Here is a 12,399-nt window from a genome sequence, read left to right on the forward strand (position 1 = left end):
GTTTGGGGCCTAAGTTTCTTCCACGTCTGTCCTGACGTCAAAGCCTGGACTGGGCATCCAGACGTGAAAACAGGGGGCCAAGGACAGCAGAGCCCAGCAGACCCCACCACCGCGGGCCACAATTCACCTCTGCGGACCAGACTGCCCTCTCCCCAGTGCCCGAACAGCCTTCTTCAGAGGAATGCTTGTTTGTTTGTTCAGTTAGGTGCTAACTCTCTCACTCACTTCTTCCTACTCAATCTGTTTTGCATGGGATTTGAGGTTGTTTACAACAGCAGATACACACTCACACGCACACACACACTTGCAAACGAAACTTCAGGGAAGGAAATAAGAAAGAGTAGAGCAAAAATAAATGATATAGAAGCGAAAAAAGAACAGATCAATGAAACCAGAAGCTGGTTGTTTGAAAAAACAAATAAAATTGAAAACCACTAGCCAGACTTAGCCAAAATAAAAGAAAGGACCCAAGTAAGTGAAATCACAAATGAGAGAGAGAAGAAATAACAAACCAACACCTTAAGAGAAATACAATCTTAAGAAGAGTATCATGAAAAACTATATGCCAACAAAGTGGGCAATTTGGAAGAAACGGATAAATTCCTAGAAACATACAGATTAGTGAAACTAAAACAGAAAGAAATAGAAAATTTGAACAGACCCATAACCAGCAAAGAAACTGGGTCAGTAATCAAAAATCTCCCAACAAACAAGAGTCCAGGGCCAGACGGCTTCCCAGGCGAATTCTACCAAACATGTAATGAGTTAATACCTATTTTTCTCAGACTATTCAAAAAATACAATAGGAAGGAAAACTTTCAAATCACAGAGGCCAGCATTACTGATACCTAAACCAGATAAAGGCACCACAAAAAAAAGAACTACAGGCCAATATCCCTGATGAACTGGATGCAAAAATTCTTGATAAAATACTAGCAAACCGAATCCCACAGTCCACCCCGATCAAGTGGGATTCATTCCTGGGTTGCGGGGGCAGTTCCGTGTTTGCAAATCAATAACGTGATGCGCCGCATCACTAGAAGAAAGGAGAAGAACCGCACGACCCTCTCAACAGATGCAGGGAAAACGCTGGCAAAGTGCTACTGGCCATTCAGGATAAAAACCCTCAACAAAGCAGGTTAGAGGAACCCAATAAAGTCCATATATGAAAACCCCACAGCCAGTGTCATCCTCAATGGGGAAAAACCGAGATCTTTCCCTCTGCAGTCTGGAAGACAACACGGATGTCCGCTCTCGCCACTGCTCTTCCACAGAAGACTAGAAGCGCTAGCCTCAGCAATCAGACAACAAAAAGAAATAAAAGGCATCCAAATCAGCAAAGAAGAAGTAAAGCTTTCACTATTTTCAGATGACAGGCTACTATATACAGAAAACCCAAAAGACTCCACTAAAAACTATTAGAACTGATGCACGAATTCAGTTAAGTTGCAGGATACAAAATCAATGTGCAGAAATCAGATGGATTTTGATACTCCAATAATGAAGCAGCACGGTGAGAAATTGAGGAATTCACCCCATTCACAACTGCACCAAAAACAATAAGATACTTAGGAATAAACCTAACCAAAGAGGTGAAAGGTCTGTACTGTGAAAACTATAAAACACTGATGAAAGAAACTGAAGATGACACAAAGAAACGGAGAAACATTCCGTGCTCACGGAAGAATAAATATCGTAAAAATGTCCATACAACCCAAAGCAATCCACACATTTAATGCAATCCCTATCAAGATACCAACAGCATTTTTCACAGAACTAGAACAAACAATCCCAAAATTCGTATGAAACCATAAAAGACCCCAAATAGCCCAAGTAATCTGGAAAAAGAAAAACAAAGCTGTAAGCATCACAATTCTGGACTTCAAGTTATATTACAAAGCTGTATTGATCAAAACAGTATGGTACTCACACAAATACAGATACACAGATCCACGGAATAGACTAGAAAACCCAGAAATGAATCCATAACTATATGGTCAATTAGTCTTTGACAAAGCAGGAAAGGATATCCACGGGAAAAAAACAGTCTCTTCAACCAATGGTGTTGGGAGAACCGGACAGCAACATGCCGAAGAATGAACCTGGACCATGTTCTTACACCATACACAAAAATAAGTTCAAAACGGATGAAAGCCCTAACTGGGAGACCTGAAATCATTAAAATCGGAGAGAACACAAGCAGTAACCTCTTTGACACTGGCCATGGCAACTTCTTACTAGATATGTCTGCTGAGGCAAGGGAAATAAAAGCAAAAATAAACTATTGAGAATTCATAAAAATAAAAAGCTTCTGCACAGCAAAGGAAACCATCAACAAAGCTAAAAAGCAACCTATGGAATGGGAGAAGATATTTGCAAATGATATATCTGATAAGGGTCAGTATCCAAAATCTATAAAGAACTTAAAAAACTCAACATGCAAAAAACAAACGATCCGATTAAGAAATGGGTAGAGAACATGAACAGACATTTCTCCAAAGAAGACATCCAGGTGGCCAACAGACACATAAAAAGTTGCTCAACATCGCTCATCATCAGAGAAATAAATATCAAAACTACAATGAGAGATCACCTCGCGCCTGTCGAAATGGCTAAAATCAACAACACAGGAAATAACAGGTGTCGGTGAGGCTGCAGAGAAAGGGGAATTCTCACGCACTGTTGGCGGGAATGCAAATTGGTGCAGCCACTCTGGAGGCCAGTATAGAGGTTCCTCAAGAAACAAAAAATAGATGTACCCGATGATCCATCAATTGCACTACTAGGTATCTATCCAAAGAACACAAAAATACAGGGGCACCTGGATGGCTCAGTCAGCTGAGCGTCCAACTCTTGATTTTGGCTCAGGTCATCATCTCACAGTCGGTCATGAGTTCAAGCCCCATGTCGGGCTCTGCACTGAGCGTGGAGCCTGCCTGGGATTCTCTCTCTCTTGCTCACGCACACACACTCTCTCTTTCTCTCTCTCTCTCAAAAATAAATAAACAAACATTAAAAAGAAATTAAAAATACGACTTCAAAGGGATACATACACCCTGAGGTTTATAGCAGCACTACCAACAATAGGCAAATTATGGAGACAGCCCAAAAGCCCATCGACCGATGAATGGATAAAGATGTGGTGTATATATATATATTAGGATATTACTCAGCCACAAGAAAGAATGAAATCCTGGCATTTGCAATGATGTGGATGGAACTAGAATGTATTATGCTAAGTGAAGTCAGTCAGTCGGAGAAAGGCAAATATCCTATGATCTCACTCATATGTGGAATTTAACAACAACAACACAAAGGGGAAAAAGTGTGTGTGGGGGGGGAACCAGAAAACAGACTCTTAACAATAGAGAACTAACAGGGTTGCTGGAGAGGAGGTGGGGGGGGAGGGATGGGCTAAATGGGGGATGGGCACTGAGGAAGGCACTTGTTGGGATGAGCCCTGGGTGTTGCACGTACATGATGAATCACTACATTCTACACCCTTAACTAGTATTAAACCGCTGGTTAACTAACTGGACTTTAAATAAAAACTAAAAACAAAACACACAAAAACAGTAAAAGCGAAGCCTTAGAACTATGGGATTGGGCCTACTGGGGTGGGGGTGGGGGGACATTTTCAGACCAAACACGAAAACGCAAGCACCATCAGTCAGGGTAAGAAAGGCCAGACGTCTGAGCTTAAGCAAACATAAGAGTAGATGCTGAATACGGGCATTTAACTCTTTCTCTGCCTGAAGGGAGAGGCTGCGGACAAGAACATTTTGTGATGCAAACAGGGTCGTCTTCAGTGTTAACCTGACAGGAAGCCTGACGTTAGGAAGCCTGCCAGCAATCTCGCATCTCAAAAGCAGAGTCGGCCAGCCAGGGAGGTCCCGTGGCCCACGAATGCCACGCTGACCACATGACTTCGGGGGGACTCCCAGGTCCGTGCACTGTGCGGGAATACGGCTGTCTGCGGAACGAGCACATCAAAAACTCCCCTCCACAAACACAGAATTCTGATGCAGTTACAGGATCCCAGATGTTTTTTCTTCCAGTGCAGTAGAGAATTAGTTGTTTATTACAAATGAATATTGACAACACATCAAGGACTTAATAAAACACTTCCAGGGTAAAACGGATCAACTTCTTTCTCCAATGTTGCCCTCCCCCGTCCCCCGAGAAAGCGCTCTAGTTTTAAACAATTTTATCTTGAATCTGCATCACTATGCTTTATACTTTATGCATTTTTTAAAAAGTCAACATCTTTTTTTTTTTTTTCCTCCTGAAATGATTTACCTTCAGTCATGCAGAATACGCGGAGAAAAGCCAGGAGCTGGGCAGAGACGGGCGGCTCGGTAAAATGCAGCGCAAACACACTGGAACTGACAAAGGCAGAAGCATTAGTCGCCCTGCCTGGGCACCTGCCCTCAGCAACTGAGAGCCCTTCACTCCACACTCGGGGAGGGCGGCCGCCCTCGAGGGGCGCTGACCCGCGTGACTCATCCCGACCCCTCACCCGAGGCGCGCAAATGTTGCTTTCAGTGCCTGCAAAGTGCAGAAGGTAGGGCCTCTCTCGGGGGATGGCAGTCACCGCCCCATCGGCAGTTTCTAAAAGCCTTAATCTCAGGGTGCGTGTGCCAACCAAGAGAATTAAGTGTGCCCACGGTTCTTAAAAAATGTTAACAATAATTTATGTTGAGTTCACATTTTAATCATTAATCAAATATTGACAAGTTCAATAAAAAAAGGCCTGGTTAATCCATTTTCATTAAGAATGGTTCCTCCATTCCCGGGAGAACTAATAAATCATAATTCTTGGCTTCTTTATCATTTTGCACCTCAAATGCGAGAGAATCTTCAAGAATTTAACCAGAAATTCTTGAAATCACTAGGGATCATGACTTCATTACAGAAACTAATGGTGGCAAAGAATTAAATGAAACAAATTGATCCGGGTCATTAACCTTTTCAAGGTGAAAGACACTAATGATCCACAGTATTTATTTAACTTAATGAGGAGTTCAGGCCGTGTCCCCTGGAAGGGACCACGAGCGCCCTCAACGACGCTGACGTTTATCTGAAAACGCCCGTAAGTCTCCACGCGTCCCGGTCTAAATCTGCTGTGCAGGAGGGATGCAGACACGGGGACAGACCACTCTAGAGAAGTTCTACTGACACACCAACGAAACACTGTGCAAGTGGAAATGCTTCTAGGCGCGCAGGGGAGAGCCGGGCGTCTCTGTACGTACGTGGGGATGCCGGCGCGGGCCAGGACCTCGGCCTTCATGGCGTACAGTCGGTCACTCTTACTCACTCCCAGCTTTATTTTCACTCTGTCGTGTGAATTATTGTCAAAGAAAAAACCACTGTGGATCACAAACTCTGCATTTGACCGAGTGCCATAAAAAATGTAAATCTGAGATGCAGTAAAGAAAAAAATAAAGGGATATAAAAGAAATTTAACATCATTCTCAATACAGAGCAGGGCAAAGGATCAGTTCTCACATGTTCAACTGGACGTCACACCGCACACACAAAACAGCCCTCACGTGATCTCCTGCAGCCCCAGCAAGGCGTGCAGTTCCCCCTTCCCCAAACCGGCCGAGATGGGCCAGGAAGGGCGTCCGCTCCGGCCACCGCGTGGGCCTGCCTGGTTCACAGAGGAGCCCCGGCCGGGGCGCGCACTGCCCCTTCTCCGTCCCCGGGACGGCGAGACCGGCCGGCACGTTATGACTGCACGTGGCGGTTCGTCACAGTCCCCCCGCCTCCTCCCACTACAAGGGTCTCTTCTGGAACAAGAGTTTCAGGCCGTGTCCGTCAGAAACTCATTTCCAGTTCCTGTGGCAACTCTGCACCCCGCAGGGGGTCTCTAACTCTTCTGCGGGAAGGGAAAGGGAAGGGCCGACCGGCTTCGTTAGACTCGCATCGCTCATTTTGTCTCAGCTGGGGCGTCAATGGTCGACATCAGTTCTGCTTTCTGGGGTTAACCGCTCGGTCCTGAGACCGAGGGGTGGAAAGCAGGCATTCAGGGATGCGTATTTTCAAACTCACCGAAAGGCTTACCCCTGCCCCCACCCAAATCATGAGATGAAATCTGCAGATTAAAGTGGAAAGATGTACGGTGCCCGAGTCCCTTGATTTTGCCACTTAAATAAATTGCAAATATGAGGTCAACTGTGCAAATAATTGCACTTAAATCTGTTTTCTCCGTGGACCCAAAGCACAGTACGTTTCTTACGGCTTCAGGTCTCGAGACATACTCCCCAGACGGTCCTAAATCCAAATCCCTAATTTTGTGCCCGAGCTAAATCCCTTTTTAAACTTATCAACACAACGCGAGCTCTGTGCCCACCGGCCGGCCCCCGGTCCGCGAGCCGGTGCGTGAGCGCCGCCCACCTGCTCTCCAGCCCGGAAGTCCTGCAGGGCCACACACTCACATCGGTCGTCTTCCAGGTTGTAGCCGGTGGTGATCTAGGCGGGGTGGAAGGGGACAACTGTGAGCACGGAGGGGTGCGGTGCCCTCGCTCTCGAGGGTCTGCTTTGGCAGTCAGAAGACAGAAGGCAGCCGAAGGTACCTAAAAGGGCGCCTTCTGCATGCGCTACAAAACTGACAAACAACTTCTTGGTTATTGTAATCAGTTCTATTTACACCAGAAATTCTTACACAAGATTCCATACATGGAGTGAGGGAAGGACCTGACTCTTCGGAAAATACAGTGGACAGAGTGTCCCTCGTTGGTCTCAAGCAAGCGTCACCATTCGTCCCAAAGCGAGCCCCACGGACGGAAGCAGGGTCTCCTGGAGAGCACGAGCTGACTCCAAATGACTCCAAATACCGTTCCTCTCACCTCTGGCCGCTAAGAAACTAACGTGTGTCTTCCATCGGGTAAACAACCGGGGGAAAAGGAAAGCCTGATTCTAAACTATGTACTTATTTTACTCTGAAATTAGAGAAATTGAAACTTTCAGATAAGCAAAGGGAAAATCAAACAACTTAGCTGTGGTCTATCTTTCTGCTGAGCGCTGTATGTAAGCATCTCTAAGGCCATTACAAGTAAGTACCCCAGACCCGGTCCCAGGCCAGAAACCCACATCTCGCCCCCCCCACCCAAGCCTGTCCCATCCTGGGGGGCCAGGCCACTTCACGTCCTGACACACAGGCCACAGAGGTGTTCTGGTGCCGCTACACGCCAGCACTTGAACTCCTGAATTAGCCTTCGGGTCCTTGCCTTCCTCATCACTCCCTGGCATGGCTGAGGTCCTAACCATCAGCAGCTGGCTTCAGATTCCAGCACTGTCCCTCCCACATCCCTAGTGACATTACAGTGCCGGCCTCCTGTTTAAAACCTTTTGGTAGCGGGTGCCCGGGTGGCTCAGTCGGTTGGGCGTCCGACTTCGGCTCAGGTCATGAACTCGCGGTTTGTGGGTTTGAGCCCCACGTCGGGCTCTGTGCTGACAGCTCGGAGCCTAGAGCCTGCTTTGGAATCTGGGTCTCCCTCTCTCTCTGCTCTTCCCTGACTTGTGCTCTCTCTGTTATCTCAAAAATAAACAAACGTTAAAAAACATTAAAAAAAAACCAAAAAAACAAAAACCTATTGGTGGCCATCCACCTTACCTACAGGCAGAAATCCAAATTCTTGAGCGAGGCCGGTTTACGGGGAGGCCCACGTCCCCCTGGGGCCCCTGACCTGCCACTCGCCTGCCACGCCCGGCCACTCTCCCACCTCCTTCATGCCTGGAGCTACCTTTCGCTCCCGTTTTGCCTGAGCCCTGGCTTCTTTGGGGACACCGCCTCTCATCCTACCCAACCCCCCTGTACTCCCAGAGTCCCTGTACTGTCACCCTCCCACCCAACACCCACCCCCAGCAGCAGTCTGGAAGCTCCCGTGTCAACCGTGTCCCCCGACACTGTCTCTGACAGAACTCACTGATGCGTGAGCCACTGGGATAAGAACAGGGCCCCCAATTTACACGAAAAGCTCCTTATCGGAAGTCTGTCCTTTAGAGCGGCCCCCGATCTCTTAGACGGTCTGTAATTATTCATTAATTCCTTTGATCTCTTCATTTTGTCCTGGAGAATCAAAGTTCAACACCACTGCAAGTGCCACTTACTGAAAAAGGCATCAACAGCGTGGATCCAAAAACTGACTCCTGAGTCTAGGGAGTGACATCTGTAGGACGGAGGGCCACGTGACGACAATCTTTCAACCCAGGACCCCCAGAACCCGTGGTTTATGAACCGCATCATACTGCCACTCCGCAAAGACCAAGAGAAACACGAAAGCAACAAGAAATGAATGCAGCCAAGGAATCTGGCACATTTGCCCTCCTAGAACAGGTTCCACACTTGGTGAGATCAGCTCTGTGAGGTTCCTGCCCAAAGTCAAAATCACTTTTCTGACCTCACACGGGATTCTGAGAAGCATGGAGTAGGAACTGCCCACAGACCCCCAGCCCTGAAAGTCTGCGGCTCCATGGTATGGTTGCACAGGGACCTGGCAGGAGCATCACACAGCAGGAGGGAAGTCAGGGAAGCAGGAGGGATGGGGAAGGGCCAGCGATAAGCTGAAATAAACAGGCAGAAATACGGGAGACAGATAACGGGACAGGAGGCGAGCCTCACAGAAGGGGGAGCGTGGCGATGCCACACAGGGGACCCAGGGCAGCCTTCCTTGAGGAAGTCTGTGAGTGGTCTTTGGAGACATCTGACGAACATGTATTTCAGGCGCTGGGAAGAGCCCGTGCAAAGGCCCTGAGGTGGGCGTGTGCCAGTGTCTGAGGAAGCACAGGGGTCCAGACCTGTGTGTGGTGGGAGTACAACGGGGACACGTGGAGCGGGGAGCCTTGTCTGCTACTTACAAAAACCTGGGCTTTCATTTTGAGACTAGAAAAAAGCCTTGTGTAAATCTGAACGTTTTAGAGGTTTCAATACTCAAACAGACCTTGAGAGAGAGCCTCTCTCGCTTCTGCTTGAACTTCCCAAGGCCCTTCCATCCTGACCAGGAGAGGTACACGCTCAAATACAAGGGCTGCTTATTCCAACATGCTTCACCCACTGGAAAGGCCAAACCACTTGTTAGTGTTCTCCACACAAACGGCATAACCTCGAGAAAGGAACATTGCTGCTTACGTGAGTTCTGAACCAGTCGCCCAGAATTCGGAGCTACAGCATTTCTTCCAGTTTAACATGGTGTCCCATGAACTCGTCTAAACCTGTGTCTCCATGTGGCTAGGCAATCAGCTCACGCTTGCCACCACCTCAGGCCCGGGAACCCAGCCGGCCTTCTCTTTTCTCCCCCGTCTCCCTGCTGCTACCGCTTTGCAATTGCCGTCACGGGCTTGGCTCTCCCATCTCAGCTCCCACCACCAGGCTTTTGTCAGAAGCACAGAGCGTTGCTGGGTTACAGATGTCTACCTACTCCCTCGGCGAGCGTCAGAACAGACAGACAACGACCGTCAGGATAGACACACGCACAGAAGACAATCACCTGTCTGCGAAGCCAAAAGCCTTAATTTCGGGTCCCTTGCAACTTCACGGTGTTAAAACAGATTCTCACATTCTAGCAGACACAATTTCCCCTGAAGTCTTGTAATTGCAATCGAAAGCAGTTCAGCCAAGGTGTGGAGTGCGGGATGCAAGGGAAACGGCCACCGTAAGAAAAAGCACCACCACCTTGTCGGAACCCTCTAGAGGTTAGCCCCGTATCGCCAGCTCTGTGATAGGACACGGACCTTATGAACCGCACTGGAGAAAACAGCGTTCGTGGTTGTCATCGACTCCTTATTTTCATCTTGAGATAAACGGACTTTTTCTTTTTTTTTTTTAAACTCTTGGAAAAAAAGTGAATAGCTTAATCCCACTTATATGAAAGCAACACAAAAACTAGTGCGCACGTGAGTGTGCGAAGGGGCACAAATGCGCACCTGATGGAGGGAGAGATTCGCTCACAGACGGGCCCGGGGCCCGGGCTCTGGGTGCTGGCGGGGCAGGGAACCTCCACATCTCACGATTGCAAAGGCATCTCACTGGTTAACGGATTTTGTTTGCTTACCATAATGTGTGTACTTTTTCAAATTTTAGAAATGAGAAACCTCCAATGGTCAGTCAAGTCTGAGAACGAATGACCGAACCCAGGGAAACAAAAAGGAGAACGCTATAGTCAAACATTAAAAGCGTTTTGAAAACTTTGAAAACTTCCATCTGATAATCAGTTTAAAATAGCTCTGAAGGGGGGGGGGGGGGGAACAGAAAAAGAATGAAAACTTTTATTCATTAATGAAAATAAATAAAGTATGCTGTCCCTTAATATGGCTAATTAAATCAAGCATATCTAAATGAAGGCAGAAATGTAATTATAGGAGTGAAACCATTCTTTCTGTACAATTTAAGAGTATTACTTGCTGCTAGACCTTCCCAAATTAGCACCGGGGTATTCCATCGTCAAGGATTTGGCTCGTGCTACATGTGTTCTGGCCATTTTGTGGAGTTAGATGTGCAATACTCATTGACAGCATATTTTAAGCCTATTTATAATCCTGCTAATAATCACAAAGAAAGCAGACGTTGAGGAAAGATGGACAAAAAAGTAAAACCAAGCCAGTATGCTAGGGCCATGCTGAAAAATTCAAAATACTCTCAAGTTGATCATATTTCCATATCCTGATACCAGGAAATGTCTCTCAGACAACCATCTCAGCACAGGGAGTGTGTCAGCCTCCGCTGTGGCTGGGGATCCAAAGAATGCGGAGGGACAGGGAGCCGGCTTCCTAGGCTTCCTCCTTTTATGCGTCGCCATTAACAATCATCATAAAATTCCCCTGTTTTCTTAATGTCTCCTACCTGGGGCTTCCCACGCCTGGCGATGCCTACCCCACACTCAAGGCCAAGGGCCCAACGCCCCAGCGCCAGGGAAACCAGCCCCTTCTCCCGGACAAAGCAGGTTAGTAAGTGGGCCAGGGATGTGCCATCGTGTCAGGTGAAGGGAGAGGGAGTCAGAGAAGGCCCGTAACAGGGACTATAAGTCAGCAAAGAAAACAAGGACCGTAAAAGGAAAAACCAGAAAGAAGAAAGTTTTGGTTTTTTTCTTCAATAAATCGGCATTCTAAGGAGAGGAAGGAAAAGAAACCTTGGTTTGGTCTGTGGTTTAAAAAGATAAGAACACGAGTGTTTAGGCTGGAATTATGGCTTCGCAAATCAATGCAGTTCGCTGTGGTTTCTGAAAGCGGAGTAAGATTCTTGTCCCTGGTTTTCAGGATTAAGCAAACACCGAGAGAGAAAAACTGCAGCTTTTCTCGGCGGGAGGTCGGGGGCGGGGGGGGGGGGGGGGGGGGGGCGGGTGGGGAGGGTAGGTGGGAGGTGGGGGCTGACCGGCTGGTTCTGTTTGCTGCCTTTGGAGGGAGGCAGGAAGCTGGGCTGGTTTGCCGGTGGAATGTCCACACCACAGCCCCCACCCCCCAACCCCGCACGAAACACAACACAGAGGGGTCCTTACCAGGCCGTTGGTGTGATTGCACATATCCCACAAAGGAATCAGCGCCAGGGTCACCCGGGAACCGTCCTCCGTGGGAATTTGGTTTTGTCGCGTCATCACAGAAGAGACTGCCCACCTGTAACAATAGGAAGAGGTGGGTTACAGCAGGGACATCTCAGAGCCCGGTGCCGTCGTAACTCAACCAGAAACTATGGTTTGTCAGACTTCTCGCCAACCGTCAAAACTTTTTCCTGAGTATTACCGCAGGTGATGGCTGGCCTTCATCATCGTTTAAAATTAAATCTAAGGCTGAGGGGAGGAAGGGGGACCTAGAAGGGAAAAGGGGGGAGAGAGAGAGAGACAATCCGGGGTGAGGACTAAGCGGGGATGACAGAGTGTCTGGAAGGAGGGCCAGGAACAGAGATCTCCAGGCCTCTGGTCCTCGCAGTGGCCGAGACCCTTGCCCCCAGGCCCACGCCACCCTCTATTTCCCGAACGCTGACTCTGCACCTGTATTAAGCCTCAGTGAGTGGCAAACGTAACTCCTTTCTGACCAGAAATCCTCTAGGAGATCGACAAAATGTGGCATGCTATTTTCTTATCACATGGCACAATTAAATCTTTTCGTTTTTCAAAAAAGTCCCCACTTTACGCCACAATATCTATGTAACACCGGGGGGGGGGGGGGGACCCTCACGACCACCCCACACTACATGTTAATCTCCAGTATCACGTGGCCACCTCAGCTAATCCCCGACCAGCACAGGGTGAAGGCAACTTCCGCGTGGTTATTAAAATGCTGACCCTTACCCCAGCTGTCCATTAGAACCTCTGCAGGACGACCTGTCTGGGGGCCTGACATGGTCACAGCAGGTCACTTCTTAAGTACTTCCCACTTCCCAGACCCTCAGATCACTTAGGAACC

General features: G+C 48.1%; 1 protein-coding gene across 2 annotated transcripts in view; it reads right to left on the reverse strand.

Moving 5' to 3' along the window:
• Nucleotides 1-12,399, reverse strand: part of SETD3 (SET domain containing 3, actin histidine methyltransferase) — an 81,128-nt gene that overhangs the window by 4,751 nt on the left and 63,978 nt on the right. The window contains exons 8-11 of one of the 2 annotated variants that reach the window (XM_053889784.1): nt 11,496-11,610; nt 6,400-6,474; nt 5,253-5,419; nt 4,300-4,385 (exon numbers count right to left, since the gene is read on the reverse strand). In XM_053889784.1, coding sequence (XP_053745759.1) covers nt 4,300-4,385; nt 5,253-5,419; nt 6,400-6,474; nt 11,496-11,610 — 443 coding nt within the window. Of the gene's footprint in view, nt 1-4,299; nt 4,386-5,252; nt 5,420-6,399; nt 6,475-11,495; nt 11,611-12,399 lie in introns of those variants that run through there. The other variant, XR_008417318.1, reaches the window with a different exon arrangement.

This window comes from Panthera pardus, unplaced genomic scaffold (assembly GCF_024362965.1).
Source record: "Panthera pardus isolate Hobbes unplaced genomic scaffold, ASM2436296v1 HiC_scaffold_24, whole genome shotgun sequence".
In the NCBI taxonomy this organism is placed as follows: domain Eukaryota; kingdom Metazoa; phylum Chordata; class Mammalia; order Carnivora; family Felidae; genus Panthera; species Panthera pardus.